The following is a 22,329-nucleotide window of genomic DNA, read 5'->3' as shown; positions in this document are numbered from 1 at the left end:
TGCCACTGAGCAGCATCTAACAACTCTGTTGGTAGTAAGTGTTTACTATTTCTAATATTTGCGGCACTTGGTTGTCAGAGTCACATGAATATTAAAACTTATCCGTACTTTTGAGAATGGTATCTTTGCGCAGCGGCAATACCATAGCCAGTGACGTATATCGGAGGCGTGGTTATTGCTAGTTGAAAACTTATACCAATACCCTGCACTGACGACGTGAAACACCGTCGGCAAGTGCAATTTATGGAGGTTCCCATGGGAGCTGATTAATCTCAAATAAGTCACAATAAAAGTAGCTTATGTCCAGTTGTATGAACTGCCTTGGTATTACACTGTAATATGATATAATATAGGCCTACATAACATTATACGGTAATATGATATAAGATAGGCCTACATAACATTATACGGTAATATGATATAATATTATACCATAATATGATATAATATATGTAATATTATTCCGTAATATGATATAACATACGTAATATTATACCATAATCTGATATAATATACATAATATTATACTGCAGTATGATATAATATATGTATTATTATACCGTAATATGATATAATATACGTAATATTATACCATAATATGATAAATGTTCAACTGCTAAAGCCATCAACAATTGAGCTTCTTGCTGGCCTATTAAAACAGCTGTAAGTGCAAGTTGAGTATTTTTGCATTAATATTAGGTTTGGTGAGCAGCTATAAACCTTTCTACGTAGAAAAGTAGTTTGTAAGTTATTATTGATAAGGGGAGACAATGCCAAAGTTAGTTTTCCTATTATACAAAATATTAGGAAGCGGCAATCTGTATAATTTGAATCCATTTTAGCTAAAAATAAAAATATGAAAAATAGTTAATATATTTGGGCAGTAAAGTTTGAAATTTATAGGTAAAGAGAGATGAATTTTTTTTATTCTTGATGTCACATAGTAACAGATATAAGGTTGGTCATGAGTTGACCTTGTTAGTTTTGAACCTACGCAAGTCACCTATTTGAGTTGGCTTTGTAAAACAGCTTACATTCATAAACACTGTTGTTATGAGCAACACTAATGCTTCATCAACTGGCAGATCCTTCCAAGTTCCTAATTATGAAAATTTTACAAAAGAAATCTAGCTACCAGTCTTTATAATGTATATATATATATTTTTCAAAGTTTGTCGTCTGGTTTTTGTCACCTGTCCTTCGGAATGTTCAGCTATAGCTCTTAAAATTTTCAAATTAAAGTTGCACGTTTTGTTGGACTTGAACTCACGATGATTGCTAATGCAGTTTTGTAGTCCAGCGCTTTAATCGCAAGACTGCAGAAGCCTTTACAATTTCTTGCTCTTACTGCATAATGATACATCCTTCTTCGTTTTCCCACCCAAAATGACGTATTATTCGAAACTCTATGGACTCTTTTAGCTCTATGAAACGCGATTCTTTTTCCTCCTTGCCATATTAGGGCTAATTTGTTTTCGGCAAAACGATATCAACAATAGAGTCTCTCGTAGTTAAAATTTGGCAATTGCTGTACTGATTACCGACGAAATAAAGTTTTTTATTGGGTTTAATCAGTTTATATCAATTGTATCATTACAAAATCATCTGTTCCATAGTTTACATACTTGCTATTCATTACACATCTACATTTATTTGCTCTCCTAATTTATTTCAGCTGCTTCAAAGACCTTCCCAGCCACACTATGTTTCCTTAATTCTGACAATAGCGCATTAATTTATAAGTATTTCCATGCTAATTGACGAGTTAATTGAAAATCTGTAAATTCTACTAATTCTATGAAACGCGATGCTTTTCGCTTTTGCCGTACTAGGGCTACTGTTTTTTCCGTAAAACGGATATCAAGAATGATCTTTCTCGAAATTAAAATCTCAGTTCAACGTCATCCATTATAGTTCGCAAAACAGGTTTGCAAAAAACGTTTGCAAACAGATAAGTGATAAGACTTTAGTTAAAAGATTTCTAAAATCCATACGAAAACTTCTTTCAAGTCTGTGTTTAGTAAGCTAAATTCATATAAATTAGATTCAGCGTTCTTGTCACACGTCTGTTTTGAAGGTAAAAACTCTGCACGTAGTACATTGTAATGTTACATTTTTTTGCAGATCATAACCACAAAATGCTCTAAAGTTATTGTAGGTAACCATAGTTACTAAGGTTAACATATTGTTTTGTTACTACTTATTAATGATGAAGATTTTTACCAGGCAGTGTTTGCATTAGATAATTACTATGGGTTTCTATACCACTCTATACGCCTATACGATATTTTCACTTTATGGTGCCAACACTGGTACGAAATAAAATCATATAATTGTATCCCAAGTAATTTTTTATGGTAATCATAGGAAAACAGACTATATTTAGCCATTACTTGCTAATGGTTTCACATTAATATTTAGACACCTTAACAGTTTTATTTTTTTTCTTAATTTATTTAAACAAAACTCTTCTTTATGATATGAAATTTCAAAGTTTTAGTTGTTCGAAAAAGTTTGAAAACCTTTACAGTTGTTTTCTTTTTTCTCTTAATTTATTTGCACTGCACAAAAATATTTTCTCATGATATGAAGTTTAAAAGTAAGAATGGTAAATGTCAAATAAAAAATAAATTTGCTGTTCAATAACTTTATTATTACCCGAGCCATGCTAGGTAGTACAGCTAGTCTGTCCTATGACAAGAGTCGTGTTCATCTGTCTGTCCGAAATATTACGCTGTCTACAAAATTCTTGGAACAACGCCGGTTAAAAAGCATAATGCCTTCCCAGAATTTGAATTTTTACTTAGCCAAATAGATACTCGGATATATGGCTATAACGACAGGACTTCACTTGTTATCCGGGTTACTGCTTGTGCATGCCAAATATTTACTATAATAAGAGCCATGTCTGTCTGTCTGTACGAAATCACACTAAGGGGCTAGGAATTGTCACAAGTGAGATCAAGACAGCTTAGTAGACCAATACTTTATCACTTGCACCAATCAATCACTTTGCCATACTTTGGAATAATTGTGCAGTTACTTATTACACCTGATGATATCTCGCGGCCTAGGAGACTTAGTTTGACCTTAGTATGACTTGAAAGCCTTAGCATGAGTGACTCCGATAAGGACCGAGTGATTTGACTAGCCTTAGGCTACCAGTCTCTCTTGGGTTCGAACAGAGATGCAGAGGAAGAGAAGGCAATTGCATCGAAGACCACAACAATGAACATTCAAAGCAATTACTCCTGAGATATGTGTCTATCAGACAACCGGTAAAAATAATTGTACGTATAGTTATGTTTGACATTATATTAAATTCTTTAGGAGTTTTTGATTTTCTGTAGGATTTTTATTTCAGTGGGGCACACTAAGAGTTTAGGTGTATTGCGCTTGCTGTTTGCCGTTTATTTGAACTACTAAAATTTTGTGTGTTCAGTGTGGGACAGGTGGTAGCTAAGTCTATAAGTGTGTTCAGATGTGAGACAGGTGGTAGCTAAGTCTATAAGTGTGTTCAGATGTGAGACAGGTGGTAGCTAAGTCTATAAGTGTGTTCAGATGTGAGACAGGTGGTAGCTAAGTCTATAAGTGTGTTCAGATGTGAGACAGGTGATCGCTCACTCTATAAGTGTGTTCAGATGTGAGACAAGTGGTAGCTAAGTCTATAAGTGTTTTCAGATGTGAGACAGGTGGTAGCTAAGTTTATAAGTGTGTTCAGATGTGAGACAGGTGGTAGCTCACTCTATAGGTGTGTTCAGATGTGAGACAGGTGGAAGTTAGGTCTATAATAAGTGTGTTCAGATGTGAGACAGGTGGTAAATCACTCTATAAGTGTGTCCAGATGTGAGACAGGTGGTAGCTCACTCTTTAAGTGTGTTCAGATGTTAGACAGGTGGTAGCTCACTCTATAAGTGTTCCAAACGGATCAAACAGATTCTCTCGAGGTTTGTTTAGGTCTCGTATCAATTTGATTTGCTTTCAGTAAAGCTACATCACAAAGATACATCGCTGATGATCATATAGCAGAAGTCAGAAACCATTAACCTTGAGCTGTTTCTTTTTACTCACCTCTGTTTAGGTGGAGACACTGTTGTTTGGTGCATGTTATTGACACAAGGTTAGTGTGAGGGTGTTGGTAAGATTACTTTGGTATTGCTAAGTTCTCCTTAGCTAGTGGTAAACTTGTTAGTGTTTTAGAGATTTAAACAATCAAGAGACCAACCTTTGTGGTAATGGCTTCTGCGTCAAATACAATAAATATCTCTAATAAATTGATTTTTGATACACCAATCCACTATAATTTGCTGGCCTCATACAATCAGTTTATAGATTACAGAAAAATATGGGTCCTATATGATGTAACACAATGCAAACATTGCCAAGCAGTGACCTTCTGAATGCCTTTAATCTGTGTATTCATGATCAGTGGCCTGTACATTTAAGACCTTGACTCAAAATCCATCTCTTCACCTTTCATCTCATTCATTTAAAACCACTGTTGGAGCTTGGGAAAACAGAGCGCAACATTCGGGATAAAAACCGACAACAATGAGCTTCACCACCCAGCACATTCAGCATGGCTCAAGCATTATATTTAACAAACATGTAATCTAACATACATGTAACATACATTCATTGTATCAACAAATAGCTGGTGTATTAAGCATATGAAAGCTCTAATTTATTTAAGAAAGAAATTAAGCACAAGAATAAATATTCAGACAATAAATTACAAAAATAAATTTAAATTAGTCTGAGAATCAAGACTAGCACAGAACATGTCGTAGAACCAGATTGACACAGTATTTTCACTGAACCATTTATGTTCGGCCTACCATACCTACATTGTGCTACCTCATTTGATATATTTCATACGTAGTGTTTCTCTATCTTTATGGTCAAATTGGATGTCTATGATCTTTTAAGTAGTTTTTTTTGGTAGAGTTTTCTGATCCTTTGTGATCACTTAGTTGAGTGGTATTTACTACCTCCAATGCAAAAGATGATGCTGTGAGCTAGTGTTGAAGAGCTCAGTAAGAAAAACGTGAGTTGCTACGATGTCTTGAGAAGATATTTGTACGAAAGATGACAGCCGGCAGCGAAGGTACTTGAGCTCTCACGGTCGTTGTACGATATCTTCTTGGTGTTCTTATGCTTGTCGTTCTTCTTGTGGTAACTGGAGATGAGTAGGAAGAAGGTGATAGTGTATGCGCTACATTGGTAGCCTGTAATCTGTTATTACTTGAGGAGCAGACTCCACACATGTGTGGGCATTCTCCAGGAACATTGCTAAATATTAGGCAGTCCTCGAAGCTCCAGAGGTTGCCACAAAATCTTGAATCCGTAGCTTGATCGCAATCCACTTGAAACAACAATCAATAACAGTCCAGTAAAACTATGAAATATACATGTTAAATACAGTTAAATATACATGTATCAATCAGTACAACTTTAGCATATTCTCAAGTGTAGAAACTTTTATTCAGTCAATAATTGAATAGAGATAGTTGCTACAATTTGCCCTCACTTTAAGAGCACGTGCTCATTCCTAGAGTGATAGTGAGCGAGCAAATATAAACAGCTGTAGTTATCCATCCATGCTTATACTTCTTTATTGACAATAATTCCATTTCAAATAGAAATATTTCTACTTTAGCTTTAGTTTACACTCTACTGCTATCAGCTCCAAATATTCAGGATGTACAGGATTTAAGGAATGGTGGCTGCGCATGAACCAAACAAAAAATGTTCAGGCGTTGAAAGTTTTGAATGGAAGAAGCAGGTGTAGTAACTGAAACCTACAAGCTCGCCACTAAGCCGCTTTGGTCAAGCTCATTGATTGGACAACTTACTGTTAGCAAATGTGATATTTACTTTATTTCTACCCAAATGGTCGACTTAATCACATTTAGAATGCAGATTATGAAACTTTTCAACAATAGTGCAGGAATAAGCTAGAGTAAAGTTAGTTTTCAATTTTAGTTGTAAGCCATATGGCTATTTCTCTCAAACTTCAGTTGATTTTATAAGGATATATGTACTTTGAAGACTTTGGTTTGGCTGATGCAACCATATATTGGTGAAAAAGTTGCCTTGCAGATGTTTTTTAAAACATTTGTGACTGATATTGCATTACTTTGCGCTGCCAGCGGTGCCGTCAATGGTGCTACCAATGGTGCTGCCAATGGTGCTGCCAATGGTGCTGCCAATGGTGCTGCCAATGGTGCTGCCAGCGGTGCTGCCAATGGTGCTGCCAATGGTGCTGCCAATGGTGCTGCCAGCGGTGTTGCCAGCGGTGCTGCCAGCGGTGCTGCCAATAGTGCTGCCAATGGTGCTGCCAATGGTGCTGATGTATACATACATGTAGCATTGCTATCACATCTCTTTGTAAACTAGAAATACACTATAAAATAGACTTACGTGCACAATTGTTGGGAGTATGAAATGATTTGATGCAGTTGCACTGACACGTGTTGACGTCAAGGATGCCTCCGTTTTGGCAGGCTTTACCTCCACAGTCTAACAAAGAGAATGACAATTGAAACATACTGCTATTGAATTGGTGAATATTAAACAGGATGCAGATATTTTGGTGCTACTATAGCTTGAGGTCTACTACACTATAGCTTGAGACGTACCTCCCGTTAGTACCATAGCTTGAGGTCTAAGGCTGAATTATTAGTCCATCATAAATAAAACACATTTTATACATAAATTTTGTTTAAGCAATGAACACCTAATTTGCACACACTTTACAAATGGTTTGTAAAAATAATTAGACTTGTAATATCATTAGAAAAGGAGTAAAGGCAAAAATAAACATGTTATTATATTATTTTATGCATGCATTTCAGAGATACACTGGGTACGTGATAGACCTCATTTTTCACCTGGTTAGGTCACTTATAGTGGTAGACCTCACGCTCTACTAGCACCTATATTTCTGCTGCCGAAATACCAAAAAGGTTCACCTTATGACTGCCTAATTAAGTCTTCCTACATGAATGTGCCATAGCAAAGATGCAAGTTTTTGTGTGAAATAGCTTAAATGCAAAGAAAATCCAAACATCTGTAAATTAAAACGATATAACATGTATAAGAAAAAAAAATTGGAAGCAAATTATATTATAGTGCTACCTTTATAAAAGAGAAACTGCTCAACTGTCTCACAAATCTCTTGCTAATAACATTGTTTAGTATCTCACCACATAGATAATTTCTATCACATGTGTTGGGGCAGGAACTGCATGCACTTCTGTCCCCTTGGTCATTGGCTATTTCATAGGGTTTCCAAATTTCAAAGTTTCCGCTAAAGTAGAACAAAACATGAAAGTTTTATGGCAGGGGTGTACTTAACCTTTATAGGTCAGGGGTGTACTTAACCTTTATAGGTCATGGGTGCACTTAAACTTTGTAGGTCAGAGGTGTACTTAATCTTTATAGGTTATGGGTGTAGTTAACCTTTATAGATCAGGGATCGTATTAGGGTTTATCAGACCTTTGAAGCTCTGATATTCAACCTTCATATGTCAGAGGTGTAATTGACCTTGATAGTTCAGGGTTGTATTTGACCTTTATATGTCTGGAGTATGTTTCACCTTTACATAATTTTTTACAAGTTTAAAAAATACTAATTATTTTAATATATTTTTTTATAATTAGTTTACTATTTATTACATAAATGCTTGAAAATTCAAAATGTTAATATAATATCAACATACTTAGAAGCTTACACTCAATTAAAAAGCAACAAGTTTATTAAAAACGCTTTACAAACAAGCAAGTCAATACAAAAGAGATATGGAATGAGTTGATTTATTACCAAGAAGTAGTAGTCTGGACTTGTCTTTAAAGCTTACAGCTGATGATTAAGGGAAGTAAAAAAATTACAAATAACATGGAGAAGCATAGAAGGAATGTTATGAGTGTTTCAGAGTTGCAAGACTCATAAACAAAGGGAGATGATTTAGACTTGCAGGTTTGATAAACAGAAGAAGATGATTTAGAATTGCAGATCTGATAAACAGAAGATGATTTAGACTTGCAGGTTTGATAAACAGAAGAAGATGATTTAGACTTGCAGGTCTGATAAACAGAAGGGGATAATTTAGACTTGCAGGTCTGATAAACAGAAGGAGATGATTTAGACTTGCAGATCTGATAAACAGAAGAAGATGATTTAGACTTGCAGGTCTGATAAACAGAAGAAGGTGATTTAGAATTGCAGGTCTGATAAACAGAAGAAGATGATTTAGACTTGCAGGTTTGATAAACAGAAGAAGATGATTTAGACTTGCAGGTCTGATAAACAGAAGGAGATGATTTAGACTTGCAGATCTAATAAACAGAAGGAGATGATTCAGACTTGCAGGTGTGGTAAACAGAAGGAGATGATTTAGACTTGCAGGTCTGGTAAACAAAAGGAGATGATATAGACTTGCAGGTCTGATAAACAAAAGGAGATGATTTAGACTTGCAGGTCTGATAAACAAAAGGAGATGATTTAGACTTGCAGATCTGATAAACAAAAGGAGATGATTTAGACTTGCAGGTCTGATAAGCAGAAGGAGATGATTTAGACCTGCAGGTTTGATAAACAGAAGGAGATGATTTAGACTTGTAGATCTGATAAACAGAAGGAGATGATTTAGACTTGCAGGTCTGATAAACAGAAGAAGATGATTTAGACTTGCAGGTCTAATAAATAGAAGGAGATGATTTAGACCTGCAAGTCTGATAAACAGAAGGAGATGATTTAGACTTGCAGGTCTGATAAGCAGAAGGAGATGATTTAGACTTGCAGGTCTGATAAACAGAAGAAGATGATTTAGACTTGCAGGTCTGATAAATAGAAGGAGATGATTTAGACCTGCAAGTCTGATAAACAGAAGAAGATGATTTAGACTTGCAGGTCTGATAAACAGAAGAAGATGATTTAGACTTGCAGGTCTGATAAATAGAAGGAGATGATTTAGACCTGCAAGTCTGATAAACAGAAGAAGATGATTTAGACTTGCAGGTTTGATAAACAGAAGATGATTTAGACTTGCAGGTCTGATAAACAGAAGAAGATGATTTAGACTTGCAGGTCTGATAAATAGAAGGAGATGATTTAGGCCTGCAAGTCTGATAAACAGAAGAAGATGATTTAGACTTGCAGGTCTGATAAACAGAAGATGATTTATACTTGCAGGTCTGATAAACAGAAGGAGATGATTTAGACTTGCAGATCTGATGAGCAGAATGAAAGACTTATGAATACACAAAGTGACATTTGATGCTTGCTGCTTGTAACTAGGAGCAACTAGAATTCGCTCAAAAGTCATAAGTGGAAACATATTGCTTGAAAGAAACATTTCTTTTTCCATAATTTTAAATTTGTTTTTAAGTATTTTCAACTATTACAAAAACTTAAAAAACAAGATAGACTCACCCTGGTGAATAATTGCAGACGTAAAGTCGAGGAGCCATATTGGTACAGTTTGCCCAACCGCAGCCCACCTTGACTGACTCAGCCCATGCCATCTGAGTGAAATGACCGACTTTCTCCAACTCCATGTCTTGCCTGTTATATGTGAATTCAGCAATCTCATTCCACCAGCTATGAAGTGCTTCTGACCAATCGTGATGTCCCAGAGCCAAGTTCTGACCTACAATGGTGAGTTCTTCATTAAAAAGCTATTTTTAGTATCTGACAAAATAGCTCCTAGCCGAAATAACTTGCTTGTATGCTACCAGAAAAATAGTCTCGAGATAAATGAATAGAAAAGTAAAAAGTAGGTACATTTTTAACAAATTATTTTTGGTATAGAAAACCCATTAGCGAGTGAGCTGCATAGATCTGTACATTTATAAAGACACACAGACAAAGAAATACAAATAATCAACTCATATGCTTATATTTTTAAACTATAACCAATTAAAGCTGGTACACACTATATCGCAGTACGCCAGCGCTAATCAATGTTCACACTATCACAAATCTATCCGCGCTTACATGGGGCTTACATCAGCGATTACTCGGCGACACAGTGTTCTTGTTATAAAATGCGGTTGATGAAATGATAAAATACTAGTCCCGCAGCAACTATCATAAAGGGTCATATAGATGAAACACTCTATGACAGTCTATCACTATCACTGAAGTAGTTCACATTGCACAGGCTGCAGTAGATGCAAGGCGAAATATCAGGAAAGATTGACTGCTGCCATGTTTTCCAACATATTTGCGCTGTCTTGGCAATGCTATCAATCTGCTGCCATCAATTCATCAATCATCTGCACACAAGGTCATTGAATTATCAGCGAGAGCACAACTCCAGTTTACTGTGATACGGTGTGTACAGGCATATAATGCTCGAAGAGACAAATTACCAACTGGATCCAATTTAAAAAGCCTTTTCGTAAAGCATTTTTAATTTTTAATAAAAAATTGAATAGTATGCAGTGTATCTATTCGGGCAATACCGTGGCTGTTCCATCAAACGTTCATTAATTATAGTCTCTAGTCAAACAAGGATGTTGTGCTGATCTCATGCTCACCTAAGTGTACTTTAATCAATTTATTTTATAAATGATTTTGGTTGTAACAACAAATTTAATTGGCAATTTTTATTGACCTGCCACCAGCCTATTGGTGGCTGATAGTCTGTTTACCACCAGCAAATAAATACAACTATAACAAAAAAAACTCAAATTGACAAAGGTTGCCAATCCGGTACTTGTTCTGAAATCAATTATAACTGTAAGACTAAAAAACAAAGAATATTATTGTCTATTGATGAATTTTGACAACAACTGCATAGTGAGTTTTTTACAAAAGCTCAAATTTTATTGAAACCTTAAAATGCACGGTAAAAACTTTTTATATTTACATGTAATATCTTTACTGGTAAAGCACAGTTTTATTTGCTGGATATATGTTCCTGCAGTTAATACAAGGTGAAGTTTGTACTGAGTAATCAACAACTCACCAACTGTGAAACGGCCCGGAATGTTTCGCCTTTTGTTATCATGATCAAACTCACAGTTGTCTGCCCATTTTTGCGCTAATGAAGCAAGCTCACTGTCCCACACCTGTCACATGAAAGATCACTATACCATTGCAAAAATTTATCAATTATCGACTATAGACCAAAATGGTTCAAATAGGTTCAAAATGAATCCAACAGAGTTTTATGCAACCAATAAGTAGATTTTATATTTCATATAAATATATAAATACTGTACGCTAACCTGATTGTTGTTTGTACAACTTGTTCATAAGTATTTACAAGGATTTTAAAATTATATAATGGAGTTTATATGATTTCATTTATACACATATAATAAATATCATACTATTGCGTATTAGCTTTTGTACAACTCAACTCATATGCACATACCATAAAATATATCATACATTTTTGTACTACTTGGTTAATATGCATGTATAAGCACATATTTATAAAATATAGACTTCCTCCACTTTTGTTTAAAGAGAAATGATCTAGTAAGAAGTAACTTACAGACGGCCATTTAAGTCCAATTATAAAGAATACACAAATGTGTTTTTGAATATTTGGTTCATAGCAAAACTCCTTTTCTAAAAATTATTGAAAGATAATTTGCGCTATCCATTTCCACAAGCCAGAAAAGTTGCCACAAATATAAGATTACCATTTTTTGCATGTTGGAAGCATTTATTGTTGATCTCAGGCTATTGTGTGTAGAAACAATCTCTTCTCTCAATGTTGGTGTCATATCACCTACAATAGATACATCTACATCTGTCTGTACATGTGAAGTGAATTAATGTTGCTGTTTAAGTGACAACTACACAAAACTAATGTTGATTTAGCTGAAGTTATCTCCTCGACAGTATACCGTTGTACCGGAAATAGCTCTACAAATAATGTTCAGTTGTATTGAACTGTTTTACTGAATTCACTTACCTCTTGATTTAATCATGGTCTGTTACAGTAAGGACTTGCATTACATGGCTTAGAGATCATCGAAATTTTACTATAGTTTGATATTAAGATTATATTCTCAAATCTTTATGTTATTTTGCGTATCCCTTTTAACAAACTTTTTTATTTAGTTTTAGTTATATAGACTTTGCTATATGAAATATAATGAAATAGTGCAGCAAACACTGGTGAGTGAAACATTGAAAAGTATTTACGAATGACTAGGCAAGTTATGGCAGTTTAATGCTCAAATGGATTCTGCATCAAATTCTCATGTTGCTCCTCATTCTGACTCCAATTTGGATTTCAAATTCAAATTTGGTATTCTGAACCAGATCCAATTCCAATTTTGAATTGGATGTCGATTTGTATTCAGTTTTGGATTCTAATTTTAGTACCGATTCAGCGAGTATAGCTTACCTAAAGATCTTGCAGATGGAGACTTTCTGAGGCAGCCCGTGTGGTTGGGGATACTTAAATATTTCTCATGAATGCAACTCGCATAGACCAGCTGCAAGAGTTTAGGCAGCATTAGAGAACAGAAAGGCAGCTATACATAGTTTTGTCTATACTATTTTTATACTTATCTCATTGGGAAAAATATTTGTTAAACTTTTGTTAACAGAATATATAAACACCAAAATTCACCTAAACAGACAACACATTGCAATACCTTAAAAATAAATACAAGATAAGAAAATAAATCAAAAATTACAAATGAACTGATTAATAAATAGGTGATTTAATACAAAATTGTCTCACACAATATTAACATATATTACAAATTATGTGATAATTTCTATAGACAGAAAGGAGACTACACCTTTAACAAAACATTGTTGGTATAGAAAACCCCAATAAGCAGCACTGATCGGCACATTTTGCCACAAGTTTTAATTATAAGAAATTACTAATATCGTAATTTGGTCTAAAATTTTCAATGAAAAATAATGCTGTGAGGTTTCTCGTCTTACCTTCTGCATGTATAGAAATACAATCAAGCTGTAAACTGCTGACTCCATGGCTAGTAACTCCGGCAAGTAGAGATATTGTAATATTGTTTAACCTGCCCCTCCCTTATATACCATTGCTGACAGCTGGTGAGTGTCAAGCGGAATTTTGCATAATGTACATAATCAGCCATGCGTGCATTTTGGTCCGACTAACGGTAACAGTTTTCCTCCTACACGCGAGAAGCTCAGAACTTGAACAAAAAAGCATGATCATGTTCATTCATTGCAAAAAATCTAGTATGTAGCAACAAAGCCTGAGGTAGACGTGTGATAACAGGCATGTTACATTGACCAGCGCATGCACCAGAACAATAACAGAGTAGTCTTGGATTAAATGTGTTGTAAACAGAGAGGGGCTGGAAGGGACATATCATTGTTGTTACCTTCTGTTTTTGACTTTAAACATGAATGTGCACAAAATTGTTGTAGATTTTACCAGAAAGGGTCGGTATCATTTTCATTTGAAATTGTTTTTAGTGATCTGACAGTCAGGATGTCTCCAGATTAAAACTGACCTAGCTTGATCACGGTTAATATGCTCAAACCAAGCAAGAGCAGGATTATGTCTATATTGTATAGAAACTGACAGGCTAGAGACTATATCAATTATAGAGACGATAACAACTAGTGATGTCATTTATAACGTAATTTTCTTCTGAGCTTTTTAATCGTGATCAAATTATGTAAATTTTAATCTTGTAACATACTGGCAGTCAGACCACATCAAACAGCTGATATGAAAGATCAAACGTATAAATACGGTATACTACAGCGTAGCCCTAGCTGTAATATTTGATAAAGATGAGGAGTACAAAGAGAGCATATGTTAGTGACCTTTAGTTTTAGAGTTGAAAGCAGAAGCCAGTAGTTGATTAGACATCTGAATGTTCTTGAATCACAGACATATAGACTGGACACTCTAGTAATAGACTGACTGAACTTATAAATCGGATTATGATTCTGCACGTTGCAGTTGGTAGCAAGTTAAATGCTCAATAAACAATACAATGAAAAATGATTTTAAATTTTGTTTTACAAATAAATAAATATATGTAGAAGTTTTATTAGCATTGGTAATCATAAACAAAATCATGTTTTTATATTTACATTTTTATTCATTTTTCATTACATGCCAAAAAATGAAAAATAAATAAATAAAAAGACCGAACTGAAGAATTATTGAGTGAGTTAAACATACATGGTTTAAAAGTTGGTAATCTAATAGTGTTACAGAGTCAAGGTAGTTCTTTGGGCTCAGAAATTCTTGATATTAGAAGCTAGTAACTCGATAATTAATTTTACCCAGTTTTTGTTTCATTCTTTAATTGATAAAATACTACATTAATTTCAAATAATTATGCTTGAAGTTCAAATGTGTATAATAAAAAAGTGAACTGAAAGCTCTGCAAATGCTTAGAGAGACCAACCTTAAGTATATCAATGATGTAACTGCGACAGACACAACATTTTTGTCAATTCATGTAAATTTTAAAAAGAAAACTTTTCCTGCGTTTTTTTCATGGTCTTTCGTAACTTTCAATAAGCCAATATTGTGCATCAAAATGCCCAATAATTGCGTCTTAATAGTAGAATAAGCTTCAGACACTGCCTTACAAGAAGCCACTGCAGTAATGTTTTCACGCGCAAAGTTTAATGCGTGACCAAATTTTATATGATTTGCTCAACATTTGATCTAATATTGGAAAAGATGGTTTAATCCACAAAATGATTGACTGATGCTAAAAGTCCAGAATTAATTATTAATTACAGCTGTTGACACAACCATAGAAATGTTAGAAAACATTCATAAAAAGTCAATTTAGCAAACTCAAACGAAACCGTTGCAATGCTAAAAAACTATAAAAACCTGTTTCGTTGAGCAAGCGTAAACAAGGCATGTCTTCAACATAAAAGTGTTATGTACAAAAATATTATTTTATTATGCCAAGCAGTATAACATATTGTTAGGAAGCTTAGTAACTACGGTATATGGTAAAAAATACGCGTTAAAGAGACTATAATATTATATGAGAACAGAATATGTAGATAGAATATGTTATTAATGTGCCAAGCATTTGAAATTAATAATGGTTGTATTAGTAGTAATAATAACAGCACTAGTAATAGTAATAACAGTACTAGTTATGAGCTATGACGAGCTATTTTAAAAACGCAACGTCACCCTCTATTTGAACATCCCTTCTAATAAAGCCCCCGCTACAGAGAAAGGGATGAAAAATAGAGTGACATGTAGTTTAAATAGAGGTTTTATGGTGTATATTATATATACACATATTTACCATACTAGATGAATTCCTGGCATTGCATATGTAATAAAATAATTATCCAATGAATTTGAGTAGTAGTGATTAGTAGTGATAATGCCAGCAGCCCTAACTCTCACATAAACTACCTTTCACTATGATGTATGTCACTGGTTACGCAAACAGAAGTTGAAGTTAATTTCAACCGCCATTTTGTATTTTGATTTGTTAGAAATATATGTATAACTGCACGGGTGGGCTTATCATTTTCAGTTTTCTTCTGAAAAATACACTCTGAGTGAATTATCCAATGAGACGTGAGCAATGCAGAAGACCTCCATGCTTGACTTCATAATAGAGATAGAAGGACCGCCATCTGTGTGAAGTATTTATTTTGTAGTCAACTTCACTATTTCGTATCCTGGAGTGAGTCACCAGTTCATATAATAATAATACTTGCTTTAAAGAGAAATGCGAAGATCATAATTGGAATGGTCAATAAATAGCTAAGAATTTTTATGGATTGTAAATTATCGCTACACAACCAGAACTGCGTGCTCCTGGAAGGCAGAGCTAGTCATAGAGAAAGCGATTGCACATTTTAGATTTCATTTAAAGAACATGACATGTTTGAAATACATGTACATCTACATAACTTTATGATTAAAAAGTAACACCAGATAGATTATATATTGTATTATTTTTATTTTTGCAAGTATAAAACATTTAAAATAATGGATAATCTTTCATTTATAGCTATTTTACACATACCGAAAGAGTCTAATTTTCAAAAACATTGTTGTTTAGGTATATGAAATATTATACAAACAGCTATAAAAAATACATAGTTGGCATCATTTAGACATACTATCATGTCAAGAACCGACGGAGGGAGACAAACCTACATTTCTCTTTGAAATAATTCAAAATATGATGTAGTTGCTGCATTCATAAAGTTTGAAAATGTCCTGTGCATCACCTATGTCATATTATATTAGCTGTTTATGAAGTACTATTATAAAATACCTCTATACAATGACCCATCTAGCTGTATTAGTGTACCACTCCGCACCATCACTGGCAGCATTACTCAATAAACCAATATTTCTCCACTATTTCCATTGTCACAGGTGAGCCATTGTTTTTTAGTTCTCAATAGGAATGCCAAGAAAAGTCAACTATTTGTTACAGAATTTCTCATTATCAGCTCTTTGTTGCGTGATCCTAATTGTAAGCTAACAGTGTATTACACAAGTGGCCTTCAAGTTTTTTATAGCAGGATATTACATTGTAGCACTGCCTAGTTGAACAATGCCAACAGAATTGTTGAATGTTATGACATTTCCATTGAATAGTAAATCTAATACAATCATAGCTCTACCAGCTATATGTAAACTAGTACACTGGAAGCTTAGTGTACTATGAGAGATCGTCATGTGTGCCAATATAGCACAAAGGATATGTAGCTGCACAATTATTAAAAGAATGTAGAAGGTGGTTGATCCGCGCAGTTGTTAGAAATTTGGTATCATAAGCCGAATATCAAGAGTTTGAATCCTATAGAAGGTAGTAGTTTTTTTTCTAACCGTGACTTTGGAGAAGGCTGACATGGCTATCATGATAGTTAAGATTAACATTATAACAAACAGGTGGTCACTTCACTGTTGATAACATCAATACTTTTGATTGGCTTATAGTAATGAAATCAGTCATCTTTAGAATTGCTTCTCGGGTATTCATATATTTTTGTTTCGATTAAATAGGCAACAACAACTACTTATGTCATTTTTTATTAGTATTGGGTTTATTGTCAAAATATTGGTGTGAAGAAAGTTAAAAAAATGATATTGCGTGTCTGTATGCATTTACAAAATCATAACAGTAGTCCGTCCTGTTATTTTTCCTCAGATTAAATTTCATTTACATGTAACAGAAAACACAAAACACTAGAATCTGTGTCTCTCACAGGTTTAGGTCCACTCAAGCTAGTCTATCTAGAAACTATAAGTTTTTAGGGTACTTTTAGAATAACAATAAATGTCATTCTAATTCTTATTCTCTTAAATTTTAAGAGATCATTTCAACAGGCTGTTGCTATAGTGTCTACATTCTAATTCCACAGACAATCTCTGCTGCAATCAATTGACTATGACTGCACAAGAGTTGATGATTATCCTGTACACTATGGTCATTTGTTGTTAAACGATAGATGGAGTATTACTCATAAGGTCAATATACAGTCAATATTATTTCTCAAGTTTAAAAAATACTAATTTAAAATTCCATCTATTTTTATTTGGAAAAATTTTTTAGAATGAAAATAAGTTATTTGAACCCTACCTTAGCACACATTTTTTACAGAATCTTATATTTTGCACTTTCATGTGCATCTAGCAATTTCAGCTATGAAACTCAATTTTAATGGGCTGCCTTACATGTGTGAGAAGGTCAGTACTTCATTGGCTGTCAAGCATTAGTCGAGCTGTATCACTAGAACAATCGCATTGTTCTTTGCAAACTGATAAAAAGTCGATATGTGCACCAAAATTACTGACCAGCTGGCAGCCTAGATTAATTGTTTGTAAATAACTGAGAAATTGATTAGCATGCAAAAGTTTAATACAAAACTTTGTAATCAGATAATTGTTGGTGATAGTTTAAAAAAAGACAATGTGCTCAGGAGTTATGTTACCTCCTAGACTTAACGGCACAGAGCAACTAACCAACTAATATCATCAGAATTAAAATTTATCAAAATTAGAATTTATATTAAAATTAGAATTAAAATTAGAAACAGAATCAAAATTATAGCAATTTCTTATAAATTAGCAGACGGAAACACACAATGTTAGAGAGATATTTAACAATCCCCAAATATATAGGTATTGAGTTACAATAGCTAAACAAAGAAGGCAACTCCTATGTTAGAAATTCAAACAATTTCTTTTTATATTTTCAAAACTGGATATTTTCTTAACTGAAGCTAAAAAAGTGAGCAACATTAATTATAAGCAAAATCAGTAAATATCATGGAACTATCATAGAGCACTCAAAATTTAACATTTTATTGAGAAGTTGCCCTCTCTGTAAATAGATTGAGCTAGCCAGAAGTTAAAATGCTACACACAGAGACTGTACAATTTTACTTACTATTAAAATGATTGGTTTAATTTTTAATGAGTAGCTTTCCCTTGCAGATCATCTAAAGGCATGGTTTATGAAATTGAAGTTACCTAGCCGAGTACCATCTTTCCTTGATTTGTCCATTATTGCGGAACCATAACTCCTCTTTTTATCGATTCGAGCAACACTAAGGCAATTATCAAATACTCACCAATGTTGGAGTCATTCCTTTCACAAAAGTAATCAATTCCAACATGTTTCAAACATGTGTTAATTACAGTGGCTGTTTGAATGAGGGTTGATAATTAAACCGAGATCCGTGTACAATTAAAAATATATAGAATAATTAACATCAACCAAACCTGTAATAAAAATGCTCGTTTAAAGTTATTTTCATCATCACAATTATGTTTTAAATAAATTTGCTAATAATAAAACATGGTGTTTGGGCTACAGGTTATTTAGCAAGATCTACTGTGTGTCAAAGGCATGAAGATATAACCATATTTAGAGTTATGCTCTCTTATCAACTAAGTATTTAATAAAGGGAAACTCAACAGTTATGATATGGTTAATTAAAAAAAACTGTACTTTCTGTTTGCTATTAATAAACATTATACTGAAAAAACATTATCAAAATCCAACCTCAGATTAGCATCTTTGAAACTAGCAACCATATTTTCATAGGCATTTCAAAAGGATCTTGAAATTACTGGAAGAGATCAAACTTGTTACTGACACATTCCTACTGTCAGAGAAGAAGCCCTTTAAACAAGCCCTGGCATGAGATGGACAAAAGTTTTGGTTTCCTTGGCTGTTGTAGCTGGTCTCTAAAGTATTTGAAGAAAGAGAATACGAACTCATCACACTGGTACTTGTATCATTGCTGTTCATAAGCTGGCCCCATGGCAGGAAAATAATAAAACCTGCTACTAAATGGCTTTGGCCATGCTCAAGTTACTTTTAACATACCCTACAGAAGTTCTGCATTTGATTGGACAACTTTTTATTACAAATCCAATATTCCTTTCATCTTTTAACAAATAATCGAATTTAATTCAATTAGGACTCAGAACGCAACCCATGGAATCATGTGACCCAAAATACAAGAAATAATTAAATGCTCCTAAATTTCTGAGTACAGTTCTGGCTCCTGTGGTTGCATCTAGCAAATTATATAGTACTTGACTCAGACATGCTCACCTTGACTACCCTTTTATGTCAGCTGGTATCCTTGAACCAGAATGGAAAAAGAACAACAGATAAGAACTGGTGACTATATAGCAGCTAACACCTTCATCAAGATAAAATTCACCTTCATTGAAGTTGACCACTGAACTAAACACTATAAATTTTGAATGTCTCTGAACCGATGAGATTATAGTAGTCAGAAGGTTGTAAAACTTTGTACATTAAACAGTTTATTACAATTTATGTGTATTGCATAATTAGAAAGCTACAAAACTATATATTTATAAGACTACAAACATAGAGATAACGAAGAGAAAACTGACAATTTGTTTGACTAATCAAGTGAAAAAACAAAGATTCCAACTTCCAAAACTAAACCAAGCATTAGAACCCAAAATGGGATCATCATGTACATGATACTAAATCCTAAGCCATACTGAAGGTGGTAACCGAGCAGAATCTGACAAGTCAGCTTTAGGAAAGTTGCAGCCAGCCTCCAGACACTTTGTCGACAGCTCGCTTCTTGAGAAGAATGAGATCGAGTTAGTCGTCGTCGCAAACTGATTTTTAAACTGATGTCTATGATGGCGATGACATCATAGATAAACATGGGAATGAATACAATATACCAGTTCCACGTGATGATGTTATCCACTCGCAGCAGAACAAAAGTCGTGAAAAGAACGATGCAAAACCAGGTAACAAGGCATCTGAAGATCAGTGCAGCCATCATGGATATAGATTGGACAACGCTTTAAAAACTGAACCAATGAAGTATATCAGTTAGAGAACAGCACAACTTTTGAACACGAGCTTTAGAATTAGCACTGTGATTGTACATGAGCATCCTGACGCTTGACCATTAATAGCAGCTCAGTAGTCGGTCATTTCAAGGAATCTTCTTCCAGCGTGTGCAATCACCTGGTCCAGTCTATGGGTAAATTAACAAATGTTATATCAATAAAATGTGAATATGAACTCCAAATATATTTAGATGCATTAGAAGCATTTGTTAAGAGCATGAAATAAGCAAAGAATTCTTATCACAATATCTCTTGAGGAACAATAATAAAGCATCCATGTGGCAAGATCATAAACAAGAGTAAAGGCATTTTATAATTGCTAGGGCAAGAAATGTTTAAATATTTTCAGTTGTCTTTAGAATTTCATTCATAACTTATTTTAATTAGTTTATCTATCCTTCTAGTCAACTGCTGCTTTGATCATGTACCCTTTTGCGTATTTACCTTTTAGTTACTCACCATTTGAACATCTACATTTCTGGTTACATACTCTTTGATTCAGCTGTTCAGTAATTATCATTTAGTCAATCTGCTCTTTCAATTACAGTGCACCCTTGGGTTACAATGACACTGTTGTATGACACAGTCACAAAAACTTTAAATATTAACTCTTTCAATGCTCAATGCTCTTTTGGCTCTATACATTCAATAATCTACCGTTTTAATAATGCATTACCGCCAAACCTCCATTTGGAAGCGGTGGCACTCTATTTTTAAGTCTTCCCTTATAGTGGTATTTTATTAGAAGTGACATTCAAATAGAGGGTGGCGATCTACTTTTACTAGCTTGTCAGAATTTTGGGAAGATAAATTTAACCCTTTTACAGGCGAAGCGATGCTAATTTCGCCTATATTTGCGCTCTCCTTTGAGTGAAGCGACATTAATGCTGCCAACCTCAGCATTTTTGCTCAATCGTTTTTCATAATCTTTTGCTAAATCGTCAAAGTATCAGACCGAGTTGAACAAGGACCTACTTTGAGTAAAAAATACTGGCTGGATACAGTTATTAATTATTTCAACTACGTCGCTTTTCAAGTTTAAAAAAAATGTAAAGCTTCAGAGTTAGAAAATGGATTTTGGTACACTATGACAATGGCTGCTATTATGATGCTGTACAAAGTTCCTATAGGTTTTCTCATCATTTGACAAAATGTATCAAAGTCTTTAGGCAAGATTATAAACCACATTATAGACGAATCTATAAACAATGGATAGGATTTACACTATAGTGACTCTGAATCAGAGTGCAATTCTGATGGTTGTGATGATCAGTCTTCTCAGGTACACCGTCACTTAAACCATGGCAACCACTACAGCAATGAAAAAATTGATTATTACTACTATTATTATTATTAAAAAAGTCATTATTATTACCATTAGGTATGCACTTTTTTTGCTGACCACTTCATTTATGGGCTCACAAAAATCAAGGAACATCAAAGAATAGAGGCGGCATTCAACTGAAGGGTGGGACTATATTTTTTAACCCATGGTTCTCCTATAGTGACGTTTGATTATAGGAATGGTTCAAAGGTGGCTTTTAAAAAGAAGTACAGTCAAACATGGATAACTTGAACTTCACGGGACCGAGCGAAAGTGTTCGAATTATCAGAGCGTTCAAGTTATCAGAGCACTGTCACAAGTCCATGTATTTACTTATTTATTAGTAGATACGTGTACATATACAAACTATAATATAAATCAAAAGCACAAATGGCTTGTTTCAAATTAAATGCTTCTAATGTAAAGTTTAAAACGTTTTTATCAAAAAGTATAGAGATTTTTCTATCACTTGAGATTGGTTTGTTGTTTGAGGTGATGTTATTGCCAGGACATTTTTTAGATTGAAATTGGCAAAACTTGATCATTGTTGAAATGCTCAAAAGAAAAGACATCTTTTTCTTTTGAGCTTTTTACCCACGATCAATTTTGCCGATTTTTCTTGAAGTTTATGCAAAGATTACTTCACTTTACCTTGCT

The 22,329-nt window shown here is 34.0% G+C and overlaps 1 protein-coding gene and 1 non-coding gene across 2 annotated transcripts; one reads left to right on the top strand and one right to left on the bottom strand.

Annotated features, from left to right (window-relative positions):
- The first annotated feature begins 121 nt into the window (after window positions 1–121).
- On the top strand, window positions 122–262 carry LOC137388962 (U4 spliceosomal RNA). Its single transcript, XR_010978051.1, has one exon. It is a non-coding gene; the product is annotated as a U4 spliceosomal RNA (small nuclear RNA).
- Window positions 263–6,406: 6,144 nt separating this feature from the next.
- On the bottom strand, window positions 6,407–11,745 carry LOC137388106 (cysteine-rich venom protein-like). The gene is made up of 5 exons (XM_068074618.1): window positions 11,662–11,745; window positions 10,977–11,079; window positions 9,437–9,653; window positions 7,209–7,312; window positions 6,407–6,522 (listed from the first exon to the last, which is right to left on the bottom strand). The coding sequence occupies exons 1-5, from the start codon at window positions 11,743–11,745 to the stop codon at window positions 6,407–6,409; spliced, it is 624 nt and encodes a 207-aa protein (XP_067930719.1).
- Window positions 11,746–22,329: the final 10,584 nt, after the last annotated feature.

The sequence above is a fragment of the Watersipora subatra genome, chromosome 2 (genome assembly GCF_963576615.1).
Source record: "Watersipora subatra chromosome 2, tzWatSuba1.1, whole genome shotgun sequence".
Classification (NCBI taxonomy): Eukaryota; Metazoa; Bryozoa; class Gymnolaemata; order Cheilostomatida; family Watersiporidae; genus Watersipora; species Watersipora subatra.
Note: the sequence above shows the minus strand (reverse complement) of the source record. Positions and strands in the feature narration are given on the sequence as shown.